This window comes from Pleurodeles waltl, chromosome 6 (assembly GCF_031143425.1).
Source record: "Pleurodeles waltl isolate 20211129_DDA chromosome 6, aPleWal1.hap1.20221129, whole genome shotgun sequence".
In the NCBI taxonomy this organism is placed as follows: Eukaryota; Metazoa; Chordata; class Amphibia; order Caudata; family Salamandridae; genus Pleurodeles; species Pleurodeles waltl.
Genome location: NC_090445.1, coordinates 464,806,999 through 464,831,408, shown reverse-complemented (window position 1 = coordinate 464,831,408; position 24,410 = coordinate 464,806,999). Strand labels below are relative to the sequence as shown.

The 24,410-nt window shown below is 45.7% G+C and overlaps 1 protein-coding gene across 2 annotated transcripts in view; it reads right to left on the bottom strand.

Annotated features, from left to right (window-relative positions):
- Window positions 1-24,410, bottom strand: part of PFKFB2 (6-phosphofructo-2-kinase/fructose-2,6-biphosphatase 2) — a 241,642-nt gene that overhangs the window by 116,539 nt on the left and 100,693 nt on the right. For both annotated transcript variants that reach the window (XM_069238608.1, XM_069238609.1), the window contains exons 7-9: window positions 18,662-18,718; window positions 15,959-16,083; window positions 12,881-13,088 (exon numbers count right to left, since the gene is read on the bottom strand). In XM_069238608.1, the coding sequence (XP_069094709.1) occupies window positions 12,881-13,088; window positions 15,959-16,083; window positions 18,662-18,718 (390 nt within the window). The remainder of the gene's footprint in view (window positions 1-12,880; window positions 13,089-15,958; window positions 16,084-18,661; window positions 18,719-24,410) is intronic.

The following is a 24,410-nucleotide window of genomic DNA, read 5'->3' as shown; positions in this document are numbered from 1 at the left end:
ACCGCCGACAGGCCGGCGGTGCTCCAATGGGGATTCCGACCGCGGCGGTAAAGCCGCGGTCGGACCGGCAACACTGGCGGTCTCCCGCCAGTGTACCGCCGCCCCATTGAATCCTCCAAGGCGGCGCAGCTTGCTGCGCCGCCGAGGGGATTCCGACCCCCCCTACCGCCATCCAGATCCCGGCGGTCCGACCGCCGGGAACCGGATGGCAGTAGGGGGGGGGGGTCGCGGGGCCCCTGCAGTGCCCATGCCACTGGCATGGGCATTGCAGGGGGTCCCGTAAGAGGGCCCCTACAAGTATTTCACTGTCTGCTTGGCAGACAGTGAAATACGCGACGGGTGCCACTGCACCCGTCGCACAGCTTCCACTCCGCCGGCTCGATTCCGAGCCGGCTTCATCGTGGAAGCATCTTTCCCGCTGGGCTGGCGGGCGGCCTGAAGGCGGCCGCCCGCCAGCCCAGCGGGAAAGTCAGAATTACCGCGGCGGTCTTTTGACCGCGCAGCGGTATTCTGGCGGCCCCCGACAGGCCGGCGGCGACCGCCGCCGGTCAAAGTCGGAATGAGGGCCTATATGTCCTACCTTAACCATACACTGCGCCCTGCCCTTGGGGCTACCTAGGGCCTACCTTAGGGGTGTCTTACATGTAAGAAAAGGGAAGGTTTAGGCCTGGCAAGTTGGTATACTTGCCAAGTCGAATTTACTGTTAAAACTGCACACACAGACACTGCAGTGGCAGGTCTGAGACATGATTACAGAGCTACTTAGGTGGGTGGCACAACCAGTGCTGCAGGTCCACTAGTAGCATTTGATTTACAGGCCCTGGGCACCTCTATTGCACTTTACTAGTAAATCAAATATGCCAATCATGGATAAACCAATCAACAATACAATTTACACAGGGAGCATATGCACTTTCACTGGTTAGCAGTGGTAAAGTGCTCAGTTCAAAAGCCAACAGCAACAGGTCAGAACAAATAGGAGGCAGGAGGCAAAAAGATAGGGGATGACCCTGCATAAGCAAAAAAGTCCAACAGTAATCATCAAAAGAGATTTCCCCTAAGGCAGTGGATGCATCCCAAACGCTTCCTCTGGTCCTTCACCCTATATTGGTGCCTCTGGTCAGGTAAAATTCTCCAAACAGTTTTTGATTTGGCCATTGGATTGCCTTTCTTGAAAAATCTAGTGTACGCTGCTTCTACTGGCTCCTCTGAAAAACTCCAGGCAAAACACCTTCTTCATTGATTGCTGTGCCTTACCTATGAACAAGAAGGTAGTTATGAATTTGTTTATTTTCCTAATAAAAATGATCTCCAAAAACAGGCCACCATTAGCCACTATTCCCACCTTCGTGGAAGCCAATTCCCTTAGCTTCGGATCCATTTTTCATAATAGAGATTGACATCTCTGTGGAAAGGGTACAGATCACATCACCTAGGAAACACACTTGTGCCCCATCTGACAGGATGTCAGTAGAAATGAGGTTGACAGTTTATCTGGCTTCTTCTGCTATATTTAGATTTTTGTTACAGGCCCTACTACATCCAGATGTCTATACTGCCATGCTATTCAGGATTTACTAATCTTGGGATCCTTAAAAATGTTTTTTTACTAACATGGCCATTGTCCGTCGAATTAGGGGTTCAAGTGCTACTTTACCCTCCAGGGCTGGTCTTGAGCATTTAGCTTTGGGGTGGCTTCTAGGGGCTTTATTATCCTATTGCCTACATCCTGGGCTACGTTGTTGAGTCTGTGGCTTCTTGTCTGACTAGGTGCCTCAGAACTGGGGTACTTTGCGGGGTACTGGAGTTCCTAGACTCAGAAGACTCCATATGAAGCCCACAGCTGCAGGCTGGAAGAGTCTCTCACTTCAGTCTGTTTACTCTCCTGTTCCTTCTCTCTTCAACTCCAAAATAGCACTCACCTGTTTGAGGGTGCAAGTGCCTTTTAAAACAAAGCTACAGCTAGCTCATTTCAGGTTTTTCTTCTGTGTTCTTTTCCCTTTTCATCATGGCTGTATCTCCCTTGGTTTCATCATGACTTTCCCACTGCACTATGCCTTCTGTCATGTGGTTTTAGATGTAATTTCCTTTTACTGTTATTTTACTGTTAAAATGCCTCAGTTTGATTACAAGGTATGTCGCAACAAAACTGTGTTCCTTCACTTCCTCCACTTGCTGAACCGGACTCTTTGCTCTTGGGACGTCCTTGCCTAGATTCCTTACTCCTTATTTTCTCCAACCATATGAAGACTTCATCAGCAAGGAAGTCCTTTTTTTTTCTTTTTTTTTACAGCTTTGGCTTTTTCCTCCCAAGAAAGCGGCAGCTTTGAGGAAACGTGCCTACTACATATTCAAGTGAGTGCTGACACTGTGGCTTATGGACACACTCACCCATAATCCAGATCCAGGGCTTCCTCTGTCTGAGATAAGAGTAAGTGTCCAACCCTGAACATATCATCAGCACCAGAATGCATTTCAATAACATTAGATAATAGATATCCTCTAGGCCAAACAGGTCATGCGGTTCTTTGGGCCTAGTGACATCTTCTACTGGGATGTCCACTGATCTAGGACGTTTGGGACTTCCTTTCACAGACAAGGTCTACTTGGAACTGTTCCTCAGTCTGGTAAAGATCTCTGAACTCCTACCAGTTCTTGAGGTCTTCCATCTGTGGGAACCCTTCATCTTCTCTGGGGGCACTTGCAGGATAATCTTCCTCTACAAGTTGCTCAAAGGAACTGGTACATCTTTTTTTATGAAAGCCTACCTCAAATGTCTGAAAAGCAACTAAGGCAGGAGTGGTAGCAGCCTGTCATTTAGCCTTGGCCTTAAGAAAGGCTTTCCAAGTTCCCTGGGGTTCTACGGGCCTAAAGGCCCTCCGTTCTACCCCCTCAAGGAATCAAACTGCACTTCACAGGCATAAGCAAGCATGTTATGTCCAGGGGCTCTACTGCATTGGGAGCTGCACCCTGCAGTGATGCAGTTTTGGAAGAATTCAGTTTGAGATTGCTCCATGTCATCCTTACGAATGAGCTTCATCTATTGATCAACAGCTCTGAGGCAACTGAAGATTTGTGAATTTCCGATGTCTTTGGGGCACTCCAGTTTAAGGAGTATTTGTATGTCATCAGCATAGTTGTAGCATGTGAGCTGAATTTCATTCATCATTGCTGGTAGATGTTGAAAAGCATGGGTGGGATGACTGAGCCTTGTGGAGTAGGGTTATGATGGGAAAGGGAGAGTATGGGTGACATTTGTTCTGTTTTGAAGGTAGGATGTGATCCAGTCGACCTCAGTCCCCTCTATGCCGGCTTCGTAGAGTCTTTGGATTAGAGTGCTGAGAGGTCCAAGAGAAGTAATGAAGCAACTCCATTGCAGTCTACTATGTTTTTAAAGTCACCCCAGATGGTGATCAGGGCAGATTTTGTGCCTCTTCCTGGGCGGAATACTGTCCGATAGCCTGAAAGTATGGAGTTATCTTCAATGAATTGTGACATCTGGGCGAATGCTGCTCTTTCTATCAGATTGCTCAGGAAAGGTCCATTTGTAATTGGTCTGTAGTTATTTGGGTCATGCGGGTCCAGGTTTGTTTTCTTTAATAATGGATGTATGTGTACCTTTTTTAGGTCTTCAGGAAAGATTCCCATAGTTAAGTAATTGATGATTCTTCTTACTGGTGTGGCAGCAGAGGTAGATAAAAGAAGGTTCTTGAAAATGTGTGGTGGGCACGGGTCAGAAAGGCAGCTGGAAGGCCTGCTTGCTTTGACCTTTCCATAAATTCACTTTCTGATATTTGTTTGAAGGAATGCAAAGGCTGTGGTGGCTTTCTTTTAGAGGGGATTTTTAGAAATGGGTTGGTGCTGTTGGTTTTCTTTTTTTTTAAATAGGAGTCCAAGGTGTCTGCTGTGGTTGTGTAATGATTTGAGTTTCTTTGTGAATTCTTGAGTAACAGGATAAATTCCTTCCGTGCACATAGGCTTAAGAAATTTGGTGAAAGTTTTATAAAATTCTTTATTTGCAAATTTAGCATTTTGAATTCTTCTGAATAGTACTTCTTTTTTTTTATCTTTTTTGAGTTGTATATTCTGTTAAGTTTACATAGATGAAGTTTGTATTGATTGCGGTTGGTTTTGAGACAGGTCCGTTGCAGCTTTCGGATTAGTTGTTTTATCTTTTTTAGTTCTGTATTTCTCCAAGGTGCTCGTTTTCTTTTGTCCTGTTTGTTGTTCTGAGTGGTATTGTTATAGCGAAAGGTTCCTGTAGCCACTCAATGTTTATGAACAGAATTTATTGTGCCTAGATTTATGTTGGCTGTTAGTTGTGTTTCTAAGAATTCAAAATTTAGTTTGTTCCATGGTAATAGGCGGATGCATGTAAGGTGGTCTTGGGTGTGTTGATTTGTGGTGCTTTATGTTTGAAAGCTACCAAATGGTTGTGTGACTGGTGTGATGCTTTCAAAAGTAACTAGTTCTGGATTTGCAAAAATTACATCTAGGATGGGTCCAGCGATGTGTGTAGGATTGTGTATTATCTGATGTAGGTTCAGTGTGACTAGGTCAATGATGATAGATTTTGGATGAGGCATATTGGGTTTGTCCATCCAAATGTTTAGGTCCCCAAGAATGCGAATGTTTGGGTACAGTGTTATAAGATTGGAAATTGTGTTCAGAAACATGTCTCAGAATGTTGCATTGCTAGGTGGTAGTCTGTAAAGGAGGAGGAAGTTACAGGAGAAAGTTGGTGTAGGTTGCTTCTGGTCATGAGTGCCTCACAACCTTGAATGGAAATGCCATCGTTTTGCTGAGATTTATTGTTTGCGTGAATATAACAAGTAGTTCAACTCCTCTTATGTCTATACCATTTTGTGTGATAGTTTCATTTCTTGGAGGAATGGCTTCAACCAACACTAGAGCCATGTCATCTCCCAACCATGATTCAATTATGAAGAGTAATTCAGGTTGTGTGTCAGTGAGTAGGTCATAGATGTTGTTTTTAGAGAGTGGTTGATCATTTCGTATTAGTTTAGAGATTCTGTTTTGGTTGTGTGACTTTGTTTTGTAGAAGAGTAAGCAGTATATTTTGAACTTGTAGCAGGTGTGTCATTAGTGCCAATATTAACAAATCACTCTGCCAGCTCTGCCTTAAGAGGTACCAAAATGAGAAGTCAACCTCTCCCAGTCACAAAAGGGGAACTAATAGTAACAGCAAACAAAAAAGGTAGTGACCACCATTGCACCATGTGACCACAAAAACCTTCAGACTGGGCATGGTTTCCTAACGCCTGTAGCTCTTGACCCTAGAATGCATTCTTCCATAAACCCAAACCCTGCAATAATATGGCAATTGAAAATCAGCTCATGTAATATAGAGGTTAAATCGACTCTGAAGCCAAGAAAGCAGCCATCAAAGAGCTAAAGAAATGTGACAGTGCCTTGCAGGAAACTTGGGATCGCCACTCATCTCCCTGGTCCGACTTCCCAGTGTATTAAGCACCAGCAATAGCATCACAGGAAGGGGCCCACACCTCTGGTGTGTGTCAATCTATGTGAAAAATGATCTGGCGCCAACTGCCATTGTACAACGCACAGGGAATAGCGAGTGCATCTTTCTTAAGCTTTCGTTGGCCAAGATCAGTAAAGTAAGGCCTCGGCTCACCCTCATCCTACGGTGAATCTAGCTCCACCCTACAAAAACAATAATGGAAGCAACTATGGCCTCATTACTTCCAATCCTGAAAGACCTATCAGCTTCATACTCAGACGATATGTGAGTTATGACAGGACTTTAATGCAAAGCTTATGCCTACAGAATTGACCTGCTTATTTGTGGCCCTTGATGGCTAAATATGGGCCATACCTCAGATCAAGAAGCAATTCCAAAGACCTGGCAAACAGGGCATTGCCCTGACTTCCTTCCTAAATCAAATAGACCGGTGCAAATTAAACAGGTAATTCAGTACTGACTTGCCTGCAGCCTACACGAATAATTCCTGCTTCAGGATGGCCACGCTTGTTTACATCTGGGTGTCTCTGGCCTCCTAGGCCAGTGATCACGCAATCCTTACTTGTGAAGCTCCAGCTCAATGATCCACCCGTTCTAAAACAAGACAACTTAGCAACTAAAAATATCTTGAGTCCATTAGAAAAAATAAAGTGGTCTGTGGCACATCATGACGGGCAAGGGGCAATCGTGGACAGATTCCTGGACATGACCCAGGGAGCAAACTGTGAAGCCACCACATCAAACTTCTGGGACCTCTTAGCCAACCATCTAAGGAAACATATCAGTAACTCGGAAAGGCTAAAAGAGTGCGAGAGTATTGGGAACACCAGCTTCGCAGCTAATATAAAACATCAAATAGTGACCCTAAAACAAAACTTAAACAAAGTTTTAAGGAAGCTCAATGGGGGGTGCAAATAAATGGCTGCTAACCCAGAATGCCAGGATAACCCTAGAATACAGGAACACTGTAGGAAAGTGCCACTGTTGGCATGGTTACCCTTCCACTTTTTGCATAGTGTTGATGCCAACTTTGAGAGTGTGCTGGGACCCTGCTAACCAGGCCCCAGCACCATTGTTCTTTCCCTAAAACTGTACCTTTGCTTCTACAATTGGCACAGACCTGGCACACAGTTAAGTCCCTTGTAAAAAGGTACCCATGGTACCAAGGGCCCTGTGGCCAGGGAAGGTCTCTACGGGCTGCAGCATACATTATGCCACCCTAGGGGACCCCTCACTCAGCACATGCACACTGCCTTGCAACTTATGTGTCCTAATGGGGAGAAAAAGACTAAGTCGACATGGCACCCCTTTCAGGGTGCCATGCCCACAAACCACTGCCTGTGGCATAGGTAAGGCATCCCCCTATCATGCCTTACAGCCCTAAGGCAGGGTGCACTATACCACAGGTGAGGGCACAGCTGCATGAGCAAAATGCCCCTACAGTGTCTAAGCCAATTCTTAGACATTGTACGTGCAGTGTAGCCATATTGAGTATATGTTCTGGGAGTTTGTCAAACACGAACTCCACAGTTCCATAATAGCTTCACTGAATACTCTGAAGTTTGGTATCAAACTTCTCAGTACAATAAAACCACACTGATGCCAGTGTGGGATGTATTGAAAAATGCACACAGAGGGCATCTTAGAGATGCCTCCTCTGTATGTTAGCCAAAGTTCTAGTGTATGACTGACTGGTCTGTGCCAGCCTGCCACTTTCAGACAAGTCTGACTACATGGGGGCGGGGGGGTGCCTTTGTGCACTCTGTGGCCAGAGACAAAGCCTGCCCTGGGTTACAGAAATTGTAACACCTGGTGGAGAGCCTCAAAGGCTCAAGCCTCGAGTTACAGTGCCCCAGGGCACTTCAGCTAGTGGAGATGCCCACCGCCCCGGACAAAGCCCCACTTTTGGCGGCAAGTCCAGTGGGAAAATTAGGGAAAACAGGGAATAGTGACCAGTCCAGCCAGGGCCACCCCTAAGGTGTCCAGAGCGGAGGTGACCCCCTCCCTGCATAATCATCCATCTTGGTCTGGAGGACAGGGACCAATAGCAATAGGAATGTAGCCACCATAAGGGACAGTAGCCATTGGCTACTGCCCTCTTGCCCTTAACACACCCCTAATTCTAGGAGTTAAGGGCCTCCCTGAACCCAGTTCCCCAGAAGAAGGACTACTAAGCTGAAACTCCCAGCAGAGAAGAAGGAAGACGACAACTGCTTTGACCCTAGCCCTACCGGCCTGCCTCCTGCTTCAAAGAACCTCCAAATTACCAGTGACCTCTGTCCAACTCCAGAGGACTGCCCTGCACCCAAAAGGACCAAGAACTCCAGAGGACAACGGATCCGTCTAAAGAAACTAACAACCAACGACTCCCAACTCACTCTGCCCCGCGTGCACTCTTCGCCCATGTCCAGGTGGTCCACCCAGCAAGAGAAGGTTCCCAGGCGATTGTGAGCAAGTGCCCACCCTGGGTTGACCTCTCCACCACTCCATGACAAAGCCTGCAGAGGGAATCCCGAGGACCCCCCTGACCACAAAGCTCTGGACGAAGATATCTGAGGCCTAAGAACACACTGCACCCGCAGCCCCCAGGCCTTGGAGAAACCAACCCCTGGTTCCTCAACGTTCAGCAGGCAGCCCTTCTTCCTGTCCGACTGATAGTGTGCCCGAGACACCCCCCTGGAACTCTCCTCACAAACCAGCATTGGAAACCCAACGTCCTGTTTGCACCCTGTACCCGGCCGCCCCTGTGAGGCTGATGGTGTGTGTTTTGTGTCTACTTGTGGCCCCTACAGTGCTCTTCTAATCCCCCCCCCCCCCCCAAGTCTGCCCTCCGAGTCGCGGGTACTTACCTGCAGGCAGGCCTGATTACAAGTACCCCTTGCCTCCATAGGAGCCCACGTTAAAATTGCTGATCCTTGACCCCTTCACCCGACCGGCCCCGTGTTGCTAGTGGTGGGGGTTTGCAGTTAACTTTAACCACAAGCAGTGGACTTCCTAAAACCCGGAGACTTAAGCTGTAAGTGTTGTACTCACCTGTAAACCGACCTAACATTTCTTACCCCCAGGAACTGTTTCTCAAAATTTTACTGTGTCCATTTCTAAAACAGATAATTGCCAATAATTCAAAAACCGTAATACTTACCTATTTCAAACAAAGTACTGTTGATACCTGTGTGAAATACGAATCTATTTAAGTACTTACCTGCAACTTGAATCTTGTAGTTCTAAAAATAAATTAAGGAAATATATTTTTGCTATATAAAAACCATTGGTCTGGAGTGAAGTCATTGAATGTGTGCTTCTTCTATTGTTTGTGTGTGTACAAAAAAATGCTTTGTACTACCCTCTGATAAGCCTAACTGCTCGACCACACTATCACAAAAGAGAGTATTAGTATTAGTAGTATCTACTTTAGCCTCTATTAAGCCTCTGGGGAACCCCTGGACCCTGTGCACACTATATCTCACTTTGATATATTCTATACAGAGCCAGCTTCCTACAAACACCCTCTATGCCCAAAGGAAAGAAGAGGTGGCTCAAAGATGGGCTGATTCGCATGAGGAAATAAAATTCAGAGATCAGAAGAATTTCTGGGTATGGATTAATAAATGCTCCAACTTCAACCGCCAGGTAATAGTTACCAAATTTCCCTCCATGGAATGGGAATCCTATATCAAAGACCTTTATGTGGACCACCCGGCTGACCACAGCCTACTCTAGTCACCTTGAAGGGACCTAAAAGGCAAATGACTCAGCACGGCTATATCATCTCTGATATACAATCAATAAACCCGGCCCAAGTAATGGCAGCCATCAAGTCAATGAGAGCAGGTGGTGCTCCTAGTCCAATTGGCTTACGGGCTGTGGTATAAAAGTGGGCCCCGTCTCAATAGGCCACAGTAATGGCTCCCTTATTCCAGGAGTATCTGTTGGGGGCAACCATTCCTGAAACACAGAGGGGTTCACTTTTGGTCCCTATTCACAGGAAAGGCTCGCAATCATGCCAGGGGAATTATAGATTGATTGCCTTCCTTGACACTGAAGGAAATGCTTTGCTAACATATCAAATCAGGAGCTCCAAGCCTGGGAGGAGCCTGGGATGAGGAAAGGAAGCTGATCTCTCTGACTCAAACCAGCTTTCAAAAGGGGCTGCCCCACTGAAGACAACCTCATCCGCATGGCTACTTGAGTGAAGCCACATGGCAGCTAAGAGCAAGGCCTCAATGATTTTCAAACAGCATTGGCAGTGTACTGTGACCAAAACTCTGGTCAAAATTGAACACCTGGAGCATCCTTCAAAATGTATTGAAAGCGATCATTGACCTACATTCTGGCACCTGGATGAAGACGAGAGTCTGCGCCAGATGAACTACTATGGGCAAAATCTGGACAAACAAAGGCTTGAAGCAATGTTGCAAACTGGCACCACTTTTGATCAATCTGTACCTAGCTGGCCTGTCAGGACACCTGACTTTGGTGATGGAATTTCCACTACAAATGGCTGGTCTCAAAGTTCAATCATTCCATTATGCAGATGATACCGTTACTTTGGAGCAAATGCTGACTGGCCTCCAGAGGTTCTTCAATGTGTTTGCTGTGTACTGGAAGGTCAATCACCTAAAAGTGAATGTAATGAAAAAAAAGATAATGATAATCTCCCACAAAATGTATAAAGGGGAACATGGTTCATTGAGGGAAAAGGCCACTGAAGTGGTGGATGCCTACAAAAATATGGGTGTTTAGCTGAACCACAGAGGCCATTTGGCAACACACATCAACGCCCAACAGGGGGCAGCAAACTCCTTAGAATGGGCTTTCCAAAAGCTGCAAAAATCACTGAACTATCCTGATCTATCTCCTCTCCTGAAGGTAACAGGATGAAAATTCCTCCCCACTATTGCCTACAGGGGTAATGATATTCAGAGATAAAATGGCCAATTGGTTGCACAGAGCGCAGTCTTCCTGCTACAGAAGGGTATTTTTTCTTCCAAAATGCACATCACATGCTTAAATCCAACAAGAATTTGTGTTAGCTTCACAGAACTGGTTACTAAAAGCCAAGTTCCTAACCTATGGCCTTAAAGCCAGGGCAGGGAAAGAAGCGCTTGCAAAAAAAAAAAAAAAAAAAAAACACTATTTGGAAATTGATAAGCAACTTGGCAACAAATTGGCACAGGTACTTAAATCACCCCTTCAAGGCCCTGGAAGGACGTGAAATCTGGACAAGTGGACTGCCGGTATCTGGGGTTGCCAAACTGTTGATTAAACAAGCAAGGCTAATATCAACAGAACATGACGCACAAGCTATGAAGCAATTGAGACAGAGGTTGTCATCTACGGTGAACGAGCCAGGGTCCCTACCATCCTACCTTTCTCTGCCTCTCGAAGCATCAGTTAACGGGTTTGCGATCGGGATTAGTTCCTTTAAAATCCGATTGGTGTGGTCGAAAGTCGTATTGGTATGGTCGAAGGAACCTTGATGACCCCGACAGACAATGTTGCCTCTGTGCAAAGGGAGAGTAATCACTGACTCGTTTACTCTGTATCTGTGATGAGCTGCTCCCGCTAAGGAAGCTCTGGCTTCAACCAGTTTGGCGCACTGTAAATGTTCAGACTTGTCGAGGCGTCGTAGAAGCATATCTGAGAGGTGAATTAGCAGAGCTAGCTGCCAGCATGGTGAAATTTATAAAAATCTACAGATGCTTTACTTGCCTCTCAGCAGGTCCCCAAGCCTGCCCCCATGCTGAATTCCACACTTTCACAACAAATAACTTGATAGTGCTCTGAAGGTTAGCAAACTAATCCCCCCTCCTTTTGGACTATGAACAGTGACTGAAGGGGAACAAAAAGGAGCTTTTTAGTTTGTGGAGGAATTGGCCCGCCTGCTATTTATATCATTACAATGCATTTGAACTTGATTTGTCACTCCTTTTTAGGTCGGGCATAGCAGCGCATGCGCTGCTTTTCTGACGTGGTGGTATGTATCTGGGCTTCTAACCACACCCACCACATGCCCAACACTATCATTCGCTCATGGGCTTGCCTTTCAAAAATGTTTTCTTTTCGTTGGTAACTGCTTTACGTTTGTTCCTCCTTAGGGTGGTTTTGTTACCGTCTTGGGGACCGACCCCTTTACATGGATCATTGCATGTTTGCCGATAACTTTGAATGCAATCAAACTTCTTTTTCATTTTGTGTCTCTCCACCCTCACGGTAGCGCTTTGAATCGGCTTGCTTATGTCAACTGTTTTACTTTTTATTTTCGGTTTGTGTGGCCAGAAAAGTCTAGTTAGTAATTTACAACGCTAATAGCTTAAACTCAAGCAAACGCGAGACCCATTGCACTGCAAATGCTTGTTTATTATGTTTTTAGTTACCAGTTTTTATATATAAGCTTTTAACTTTTCATTCACTTGTGTAGCTTTTTCCCTGCTTTCAGGACCCGGACTGCAATGATCTTAATTAATTATGCCATAAAGTTCTATCTACGTCTTTAATGATTGATTTTCGTATTAAGAACGTAATTCCCACACCATTGTATTAAGGTCCCTACACAACGTGTGTGCCATACTCATTGTAAATTTCATCTTAACACGCCTGTACTGTTTTGCAAATTATCTCAATTAGTCCATCTGTGGCTGTTATGTGTCATTTCTCAAGTTCATGATTTGGTCTTTGAACGTACTTAATGCTTTCGTCCTCGCTGCAAAAAGGAAAATAAAAAAATGGCTGCAAAGCACAAAATTCCACAAGGAGCAATTGTCTGGTCGGCACTTGACTACAGCCTTCTGACAGATTATCGAAATTCCTTGTAAACTACTTTTTGGTAGTTTGTGGATATAGTTTTACTTTTTATGGATCTGCATGAACTTTACATTGTTTTAACTCGCTGCTTATGAAACTGTTGATCCTTGCACCTCCCTATGAACAAGCCTTAAGCTTGGTCTACATTACTAATGGGTGAGACAGGAATACCTGAAAGGATCTTTGGCTTGGGCCCGTTCGCAGCTAAATAGGACAGATGTCGAAGCATCTAACCAATGACCCACCTAAGACTATTAGGATGAACATCATGTACCTCCAGTAAAATATATGCACATTTCTATTAAAACAAAGCACAATGTTTGCACAGTTTGCAACTTTTAAACTCAAGCAAGCACATAAGTGTTAATCACATAAATGACATTTTCAGGCTAACATCTCTAGGAGGCAAAAGAGGAGGAAACAGCAAAATATTAATGAATTGGACAGTAGCAACATCTGTTATAAACAGTGTTCAGAATCGTCAGGAATGTGGTGCGAAACACTACATATATATATATATATATATATATATACACACAAGTTATACTATTAATATACCTTTCAAAGTCATACCTGTTTTCCCCGCACTGAGAGGCCAGAATCCCCACCAATTCTGCCAATAAGGTTGTATTCGCTTTCCCCATGACGGCAGAGGTAGATCGTGCGTGACTGGACGTGGATGTTCATGAGATAGTAGACTATTTTGCTCTGGATGTAATCCTGGATTTTATTTACTAAGAACCGCTGTCCCACATTTATCACTTTGATGAGGGAGTGGTCCCTACAAAATAAATAAATAAATAACTATTTTCTGCATTGACTGAGTGCTTTGAATATCCACCCTCTTTCTGGACCTTTCCTCTGCAGAATCTTACGACCCAGCATACATCAAATCACATAAGTCACTTAGGGGTTTCAATGTCGAACCATTGCTTGGCCTGTGCTCCACTTGATATGATCATTCCTACGGTATGACTCGGGGCCATAAAGGCAGCAAAGTCAATAGGTCTGGCTGATTAAAAAAAGGTGTTGCTTTATTGATTTGTTCCTGTGTGGTTTTGTGGATGGACGAGTGGGAGGATGCAAGAATGATTCAATGGGTTAATGTCACACTTGCTTGCACTCCTTCGGCCTTTTCTTCAGGGTGCCTCTCTTTCTATTCATTTTACATATCAAACCAGTCAGGCGTGAGTTTCTAGTAAACACAGATTACAAGGTGTGTTCCCTGGGTGTTTCCTCGGTACAAAGGGTACCGAGCTAAGCCCTTCATGTGCTGTGTAAAACGTGACCTGATCATGGTCACGTAACTGGAGGGTAGTGGCACACCGTGCCTAGGAATTAAAGAAACTGTAGCTGCGCGATACCTCAACACATAAACAACTATAGCAAAACAGACTAGGGTGTAAAGGCAACTAAAGCGAGCCAAGCCAAGCCAGGGTGGGAAGGCAACTATAGCGAGGCAAGCCAGGGTGGGAAGGCAACTATAGCGAGGCATGCCAGGATGAGGAGGCAACTATAGCGAGGCATGCCAGGATGAGGAGGCAACTATAGTGAGGCATGCCAGGGTGGGAAGGCAACTAGAGAAAGACCGGATGGGAAGGCAAGAAAAGAAAGACAGGTCGGGGTGAGGGAACAGTCTTGCTGTGTTCTTAGTCTGGTTTCCTGTATAACTTTCGGAAGAGGAGACTAATATCAGCTTAATATTTTTTGATTATTAATGCCCGAGTGTGTATCCAGTTCACTCACTTGAGTTTTCAGACAAATAAGGAGGACCGTGTGTAGAAATAACCCAAATAGAAGTCTCAAAATCTCAATGGCAACTCGTGAAGGGTGTACAGTTTCATGGTTTTTGCAAGATCTGTTCGCTTACTTAATAAAAATGACCCTCGTCTTGCTGGTCTTTCGTTTCAGAAGAGGTAGGCCTAAACCCTGCGATCTTGGTAATGTGTAGATTTCAGGTTGCTGTAAAGACTAATGGACTGTGTGTGCTTATCAAGGAAGTGAAAATGGAAGGGCCCGCGAAACTACCCAGAACAGTTTGTACACCACACTTGAGGCAGCAGCCGGCCTGGGTCCTTCCCAACATTATGGAGGCCTTAAATGGATCTTAAGAATACTTGGAGTGGATGAACCTGTAACACCAAAGGAAGTATGTTCCGTTCACCAGCCTGACAGAGCGAGTGCAGATAATCGCTTGGCACAAGCTGGGTAACCACCCACTGTCACACAGCAGAAAGGCCCTGAGCCTGCAATGCGCGTGCGCCAAATGGCTGTGTTTGTGACAAAGGGACACGTTGGTATTAGAGATAGGGCCACAGGGGCTTGTGCAGTCTGTGTCTGCCACACCCACTTAAGGGCGCACCGCAGCGCACAGTGGGACAGCACGTCATATATCTAACACAAACCCTGAAGATGCACCGATTTTTGTGCCTTGCTCGGGATGTAAGCAAGCTGATGTAGTCTTAATAATGGTGGCATTGTATATCATACACATCAGAGTCTATCAAATAAGAGGCCAGACTCTCCAGGCTAACATGGCTTATAAATTATAGAAATCTGAGCTCGTGCTTTTGTGTGGATACGTTGCAAGTTATCGCTACACTGTTAAGGCAATCTAAAGACTGCGCAGATAGAGTATTAGCGATGCCAAGCAGATTGGAGGGACTCTGGGTGAAATGAACAGCGGGGTAGTATGACGGGACGCTCGCAAATAGCCAGCGTGTTCCGGTAGGGAAGAAAGCATCAGGGAAGCTGCGTGATGGACCCGCGGGGCATGTGGAGATTGTAATTGTAAGAGCCAAGCGGGAAGAAAGGAAGTCGTGACGGGGGAACATATGCTCAAGGGGTAGGTAGCATGATTCAGCCTATCGGGTGCTCACAGATAGGAAGCGGTGCCCGGCAGAGTAGGGGAGGAGAAGAAGAATATAAACTACGGCAGGACACATATATAAAATAAATAAAAGAAGGAACTACTTTATCTCATCGCTACTTCAAGCTCCAAGTGCTGAAAATATGTACATTTGCAAAATATCGTCCTACAGCCAATAGCTGAAGAGGAATGCCCGGAAGTCCCTTTCTATAAAGTGTATGTTATGCAGTAGGATGTACTGGATGTATTGTGTGTGGTGGTGAAACGAGGGTCTTGCTAGACAGCAAAAACTGTCTGTCGTCGGGGACTAAAAGGAAACAGGATTATGAGTTCCTTTTACATTCTATGTTTTCCACTAGTTCTTCTACCAAATAGGAAGCAGGCTGCTGCTGAGTGACTATATGTGTTTGCGAGGCCCGATTTAAGGCTACGTGATGTCACTTCCGTAGCACCTGGCATTTTGGCGAGAAGACAACCATGATCAAAATGTATAAATCTCTGCAGATCCGAAGAGGATTTTTTTTGTGAATGATAATCTGAACCAAACAAGTAAATGACCCATTGTACACTTTATATATGTTGCTTCAAGGATACTGGGAACGCATTTTTTTTTCTGTAAATCAAAATGCCACTGTGACCGCAATTTGTGCACACGGCCAGGAATCAAAACAAGTGCGTTTATAGGTTTCTAATCAAAGCCTGCGTCACGAAAGAACCATGAATTCACTTCGATTTAAAACATGCAACAGCAGTGTTCCGTAGCCGACACCCATAGACCTTACTTGTCGTAGTCGTCTGGATCAAGAGGTTCATATGTGACTTTGTAGCACTCGATTCTTTTCAAGAAATCTTCCATAACATTTTCACGATTTCTTTCGGGGTAATCGGGACTGGAAACTTTAACTTCCTGCACTCAAAAATATATTTAAATAGACAATTAATGAAATCCTAATACTCAATGATGATGCAGTATTGTAACTGTCATGCGAGGCATAATGTGCCAAAATACATTAAGAAAAACATACTAAGCAAAAACAAAGCAAAACTCGCAAAACATTAGATTAAATCACGAAAAAAGCACCAAGCTAGAGCAAACTAACAGTTGATTTCTCGAAGAAGTTTACTAGAGTCAAAGGCGGCAAATTAGGAAGAGAATATTTGTGGCTTTGGAGTAAGGAAAGTGTAAATCTTTAACGATTTTCCAACTACTGAAAAACCAAACACTGGCAGAACCTGTCATTTCAGAGGCGTTAAAGTGTTGTCACAACAATTCTAGGAGTTATTAGACATAAGCGCTGCTAATGCATGACTGGACCTAGCGCCTAACAATGAAGGGGCCTTTGACACTGGCCTTCAAAGACCGAGTTATGCAACTATGACGACAGCAGCAGCGACCACCATTACACTAGCACATGTTGGAAACGCATACAATGCCACTGCAAACTGCAGGATTCGTTAAGAAATTACCATGAATACCCTTCGTCTCCACTCTCCTTCAAGGTGACTTGAACTGCATTTAAAATCCATTCCCTGAGGCCTAGAGGAAAACGTGCAACGTTTGGTTTGGTTATTGTGAACAGCGCAGCATATTCCAAGTATTAAGATTTTGCTTTGAGGTACAGTGTGCGTGTCATAAACTTGCTCGCCTGGTTCTTCCATCAGCAATCCACCTGACTGAACATGTACTAGCTGACGGAAACTGAAACAAATCGGAATATCTCTGGATAATACCCAGATCCTAGTACCTCTCTGGAACTCCACTGGCACCTTGAAAGAATACTGAATGGTGCAGGCGACCTGTAGCACAACGCTACTCCGCGCTGTAGGTAGACGAGCAAAGGCCGACAGGAGCCCGGCTCCAGCCCTGCTGAAAGGAGCGGCTACAGACGAACCAGGAAATTGCCATCTCTCCCCCAACAGATGTAATAAGAAATAAAAGACATCTTGCAAAACGAAGAAAAGCTGTAAGAGCACTGCATTCTGCATTTCCTCCTTCCCCTGAACTTGCAGTTTTAGTTAAAGCAAGGACAAACACCAGCATGTCCAGCACACAGCACCCAACAGACCTGCACACTGCCACAATGTAACCGGAAAGAAAGCTCCAGACTACATTCTGTGTCCTTGTAATATAGGATAGCTTCTGTTGACGTTTGGGGCTTCTTCTGAAATAGCTTTTCGTTCTAAGTCAGAAAGATCAGAGATATAAGCACTGGGAAAGCCAAGAGCTCTGGCCTTTTCATGCAGAAATGCACACTTCCTCAAGCAAAATGCGGTCATCCTCACTGCACAATATTTAATGGATGAAGTGAACGGACCCGATTTTGTGCTATGGTAGAAAGAAGAAAAATATCATGGCACTTAGGCACATCAATAGATTTTCACTCATTGTCACTTAAGAGGCATGTTACAACTTGATTTAGTGACTCACCAAAATTTCACTTTTTTTGGTCTTAAGTTTCAGTTTTCTGGAACTCAGCTATCAGCATAATAAATGGAAGTAATTTAATGTGTTGGTTGTATATGATCTACAAAAGGCACTTCAAACAAACTATACATCAAACTGGACATATTACATCATCCTAGATTTTTTAAATTTTGTGTCTGAAAACAGCTAACAATTGGTTACTCGGAACCAGCATATTTATAACATGGTGGGAGCCGTGTGAAAATGTAATTTGCAAATAAGCAAGCATGAGAATTGTGTAGCAGGAACGGCAAACACATAATATGTATTTAAATACTACGCTACTGTGGAATTCCAATTGTTCTAACTATAGACGGGAAATACGCTATTCTGCAGCGATGCCATTTTACGCATTTGAGGCACTTGCCACATATTCCAAAACTGAATGCATGATTTGCAGATTTTAACCACAAAATGTCCTCTAGCTCAGGTTGTTCTCAGATTGGTACAGCACGTGTTAATATGCAAGTACATTCCCTTTGTAAAGAATAACTGATCACCTGTCTGGTGTTAATTGGGGTATATAGATATTGAAGCGAAGTTAGGGAAACATTTGTACAGACAGTGCTAACGTGTTAAAATAACAAAATCATGAAGTAATAATGTCACAAAATGTGACTGATAATTTGTCATTTTGACGAATAATTTCTTTACTCCTGGCACGTAATTTGACCCTCCCACGCAGCAGAATTCTAGTGTTTTGCAACAATAGGGTAAACCAGTATTCAGTTCTCTATTTTGCTGTAACTGAACACGAGGCAGGACTGGGATCCGTGACTGCTGGAGAAGAGCGTCCATAAGGCATCGACATACCTAACGTACCATGGTTGTCACTAACAGAGTGGTAGGCAAGATTTCAAGCTGTTTGTAACGAGTAGCAGTAGATCTGAATAGTAGATTTGGAAACCTACAAACACTAAACTACCACCCCCATTCTTCTTCTTCCTAAGTCTTTTACATTTAAACTTCATTCTATAATACCTGTGCCTTGCAACAAGATAAACGTACTGACAGTACAAACCATGATATTAGAAGCGATGACCTCCGGATCATCACACACCGACTCCACAAAGAACACCTAAATCAGAGAAAAGGAAATGAGCTTGGTTTTCACAACAATTGTATCAAAGTCAGCAGAAGACAGTTCTTTGAACATTCGAACAAACAAAATATAATCCACAAAAGAGTTCAATATAAACTCACAAGGCCTAGTTTTTATATTGTCTCACTGCATGTATTAAACCCTTTACGTTCTTGTTAAGGTAAAAACTGTTGTATACATATCTACTGTGCAGGAAAAAACAGCCTGGAATAAACCACATATGTGATATGCTATTTATTACCGATGTGGTACCCGCTGAGCTGAGGGATGGTAGGGAGATCATGATCAACTCAAGGCTACGCCTCATGTCAATCACCACTCAGCCCCACACTCATCAGGAGAGATGGAGCTGCGCAGTCTGACCACCACCTCTCCACCTCCAAGGGGATGCGAATGACTACAATTTGTAACAAAGATAGGAGATCCACATGGGGGGGAGGGGGTGGGACAGAGTAAAAAAAAAAAAAAAGGGGTCTGTTTACATAATATGTGGGAGGAGCAGAGTTAATATTCTGGACAGTGTAAATCTGCACAGCACGATTTTCTGCCGAAAATGTGGATTCCTGCAGGCTTTAGAACTTTTTGAACATTTGGCAAAGATTTCCTATTGTGGTCTTAAGTTGCTCTTTAATAGAAAATCGCAGTAACATCAGAAAATAAACAGACATGACTGGCAAAATGTGCAAGTATATGGATGCTTTCATCATTGCACGGATGGCAGATTCTTTGTCCATAGGGTAACATGGGGATTGCTTTCAAATATCTTTTTAGTGCAATTTCCCAATGGGAGCAGATAGGGATGTGGACTTTGGGGTCTCTGAATTGACAAATTAAAAAATACATTTTTTGGTGAAGTTGGTTTTAGAATTTTAAGTTTGAAAATGCCAATTTTAGAAAGTGGGCATTTTCTTGCTTAACCATTCAGTACTTCTGCCTGTCTGCTGAATACATGTCTGGTGAGGATGACAGTTGGGCTGTTTGTGAATTTCCTCTAGACAGTCATACAAAAGGGAGTCACACAAAGGGAGCATATCCTGATGGCCCATCACCAGGCTGATGGGTCCTCCTGAGCTAGAGTGGTGGGAGGAGCGGACACTTGCACCTCAATAGGGCTGTGCCTATCCTCACACAAAGTAGTCACTAACCCCCTGGAGTGTGTCTGGGGCCAGGGTAGGGTTTTGTGCACTACAAAGACTTCTCTTTGAAGTTTGTCTACTTCAAAGACAGAAATGGGTAACAGTACTGGAACTATGACGCAACATTGTTAGAATCCTTCTGGACTAAGCACATTCTAACAGGAAGAAGAGCTGGATGCTGTAGGAGGGACTGACACTCTGCCTGTTGCTTTGCTGCGCTGGTCTGCTGCTTGGCGCTTCTGTTCTGGAAGTTGACTTTGCTTTCTACATCCTGTTTCCAAACGTTCTCCAAGGGCTTGGACTTGGCTTGCCTTCTTTTAAGAAGTCTCAGGGACATTAAAGACTTCATCTGCCAACACCTAGTTTCCCTTGCTGAGTCCTGACTTGCCAAGTGGTGCCAAATTCCGTCCCTGGGTCCTTGGGAGTGAGGTCTGATGTAACAAGGAAGAAACATGTGCATCGACCTCCAGAACGACTTCAGAAGCAGGGCCGCTCTCTGACCCCGCACAGCTACCTGCACTGGAGCAGTGGTCCCTGCTGCGTGAAACAACAGCAACCAATGACATAGGCCCGACGCAGAGCCTCTGATGTCCAGCCAGAGTGCGAGTCAGAGCGCTGTGTCACGGACATCTGTGGCACCTGACTCCGTCGCAGCACCTCTGGACCCATGGTGTGATCGTGACACAGTAAAGTTAATACCTCGCGCCTTGATCTACTGGATTAATTGACATTCGCTTTGTTGTAAGAACAGACGCCTCACCGCCAAAGATGCATCACCTCCCCTGCAACGGTAAGAATCAGACGACCCACCTCCCCGCCTAGCTGTAAGGAACTGATGCCTCACCTCCCCGGTGGCAGTAAGGAACTGACGCCGCACCAGCTCCAGTATTGCCTCACCTCCCCGACTCCGTGCAGCATCTTTGTTCCCTCATTGTTTTGCAAGGTACTGTAACGGGGCCCTGTGCGACTCTGTAACTGGCCCACAATCCCTCGCAAGTGGCATCGGACTGCTGGAGACAACTCCGACAAGACGTCGTGATAGCCCCAGTTGGAGCTATTGTGTTTCTAAGCGTTACATAAGATTTAATCTTTAAAATTGTTTTGTGTGTTGTGGTGGTGGTCACACAAATACTTTGCACATTGCCTCTGAGATAACCCTGACTGCTTGATCCAATCTACCAAGGGGGTGAGCAGGAGTTGTCTTACCTGTGTGACTCCCTTACCTTAACTAGAAGGAGGGTCCCTACTTGGACAGGGTGCAACTCACTGACAACAAGAGACCCCATTTCTAACACTGTTAATCAGCGGTGACGATAGGACTTATTTGTACTTTACATACAATGATTATTGTACGTTACTTCCACATCGCAGACCATTACCTAGTCTTCCTGAAACTCTGCAACTTTGAGCCTCAGCCTCAATCATGTATCAGTCTGGGGACCCATCAGCAGTTGTTGCAGATTTGATGTTTGAGCAGGAGAGATTGGAGACCTATTCAGTGCCTCAGCTCAAAAAGTTCTGAAAGGAGCTCAAATGTCCTATTAAAGGCCTCAGTAGGGAGGAGGAGCTAGAAAAAGAGCTGAGGGGCTGGTTGGCAGCAAAGGAGGCTGGTGAGCACACATGAATAGGAGAATGTTATTGTGCAGAGAGAGAGGAGCTGAGCCTGTATGGTGATTTTGTGGATACTCAGGCTGTGCCTGGGAGGAAGGCACCTTTCAGGGCAAGCAGCAGTGTTTCCTCAAGAGGTCTGACCCCAGAGGAGCTGGAGGACAGGCAAGAGGCTAAGAGGCTCCAAGTGGAGATGGAGAAGCTCAAGCTGGAGCAATAAAGGGAGCTCCAGTTGCAAGTAGCCAGGCTCAAAAGAGAAGCAGGGAAGGAGCAAATTACCACAGAGGAGAAGAAAATGCATTAAGCTCAAGAGGAGCTGGATCTAAAAAGCAGGTCCAGCACAAATAGTGGCAGCAGTTCTACAGTACAGTCTGAGAGAAAGGTACATATATCCAATGATGTGGTGAAGGATTTTGTTGTGGGGGGATGACAAAGCAGTGGTTAAGGAGAGGGACACTTTGCTGGCATCAGATCCAGAAGATCATATGAGGTACCCCACCAGGAAAGAAGCCCTAATTAGGAGGGATTGTATCACCCCAAAAAGTTACCAGGTAAAGTTTAGGGAAAGTACTAAACTTGGTTCTCAAACATGGGTGGAGTATGTGGATTTCTTTTGCAGAGCACTGGATGGTTGGGAGAAAGGCAGTGAGGTAACAGACTATCAGGGGCTGTGCAATTTGATTTTATGGGAGCACTTGTCTAGCCTTTTTCCAGAGCTGCGCCAGCACTTGATTGACAGCAAGCTTACTGACCCCAGGAAGCTTGCCAAGGATGAAAGTAAGGAATTCTCAAAAGGGCCCCAAAGTAGTTCCCAGGGTAAGGATTTCCAACCCCCTGTTGAGAAGAGATGGTGCCCTTCAGGAAAGCCTGCAGGAAAGCCTGCAGGAAAGGGACCCCTAAAGTGTTCCACATGTAACCAGGAAGGGCATTTCAGGGGAGTCCAAGGTGGACACAGCCCCAACCCATGGGCAGACACTAGCGGTGGCCAGTGTAGCACTTGGGGCAAAAACTGGCCCCAGTTAGTGGTGGGAAACAATCTGACTTAACCCTAGTCTCCCTGGGTGAGGGTGAGGTGGTCCAGAGAACCCTCATGCCTGACAACACTAAGAAATACAGGCAGTGGGTGACCATCAATGGGAGGCGTGTGGAGGCTATGAGAGACACAGGAGCCAGTATGGCAACTATCCGCTGCCATCTGGTGTCTGAGGAGCAGGTAATCCCTAATGTGGTCCACCAGGTTCTAGAAGTAGACAAAAGTGAGCACCAATGTCTGATAGGGGAAAGACCTGGAGCACACCGCCTGAAAGGAGGTGGAGCTCAGGTTGCAGTTGGAAATGTTAGGATTGCATGACCACCCGGTCCATGGCCGCAAGAGAGGGTGATCAGAAGGTCCTGGAGCCTGAAACAGTGTTCCAGGTGCCTGCCAGGAGGAGGAGGAGGGGCAAGAGATGTGGGAAACCTGCTCCTGAGATTCCCATGGCTGAGGAGGAGGCTGAACCTGCGAGGAACACCCCGGAACCTATGGGGGGAAGAAGTGGCCGGACTGGGGGACATACCAGAGGTGACCCATTGGCATTGGGAAGGAGGCCTCACCAGAGAGGAGTTCTGCACAGCACAGAACATGTGCCCCACTCTTGAGGGGCCTTCGCAACAGGCTAAGGTCTAGATAGCTGGTGAACCCTCTGGATTGCACCTGATTTATTGGGAGAATGATCTCCTGTATAGCGAGCCTAAGGTTGCAGAGCCTGAGGCAGCCCGTGTGCTGGTGGTACCCCAGTGCTTCAGAGCCTTCCTACTGCGTCTGGCTCATGATGTGCCACTGGCAGGTAATTTGTGTGAGGACAAGACTGTTGACTGGCTTGTAACCCACTTTTACTGGCCCCAAATAAGGAACAACTCAGATGACTTCCGCAGGACCTGTCAAATCTGCCTGGCCAGTGGCAAATTTGGGGAAAAGGTGCAAGACTCCTCTTCAACAGTTTCCTGTCGTGAGTACCCCATTTGAGCGGGTGGGCATTGACACTGTGGGGCCTCTGGATCCCAAGACAGCCATGGGTAATAGGTTTATACTGGTCTTGGTGGACCATGCCACCCGGTACCCAGAAGCTATCCTTCTAAGGACAGTGACTGTGCCCACTGTGGCCAGGGCACTTCTGGGGATCTTCACCATGTGGGTTTCCCCAAGGAGGTGGTTATCTGACCGGGGTGCCAATTTCAGGTCTGTGTACATGAAGGCCATGTGGAAGGCTGTGGTGTTACCTAGAAGTTCACCACGCCTTACCACCCCCAAAGGAATCAAGGGCACAGGTATGGTATGGGTCTCTCAGAACCCATGAGGTGTAAGTGGGACATCCTTTTACCATGCCTGCCTACAGGGAGGTGCCACAGAAGGGGGTTGGCTTCGGCCCTTTTCAGCTTCTCTATGAGCATCCTGTAAAAGGGCCTCTCAGTTTGGTGAAAGAGGGCTGGGAGCAAGGTCCTAAGAAGCCATCCTATAATGTATTCAGTGACATGCTGAGCTTCAGGAACCGGACAGCCAGCTTCCAGAAACTCACCCAGGATAATCTGGAAGCTAGCCAGGAGGACATGAAATGCTGGTATGACCAGAATACCACTCTGACAGTTTTAGCCTGAGTCCAGAGCGCCGTGTCACAGACGTCCATGGCACCAGACTCCGACTCCACTGCAGCACCTGCGTCCCTTTGGTGTGATCGCGACACTACAAAGTTGAAGCCTCATGCCTTGACCTGCTGGATTCATCGATCTTGCCTTGTCGTAAGGAACCGACGCCTCACTGCATCACCTCCCCTGCAACTGTAAGAAACAGACACCTCACCTCTGCTGCCTAACAGTAAGGAACCAACGCCTCACCTCCCTGGTGGCATTAAGGAACAGACGCTGCACCGGCTCCTGCGATGCCTCAC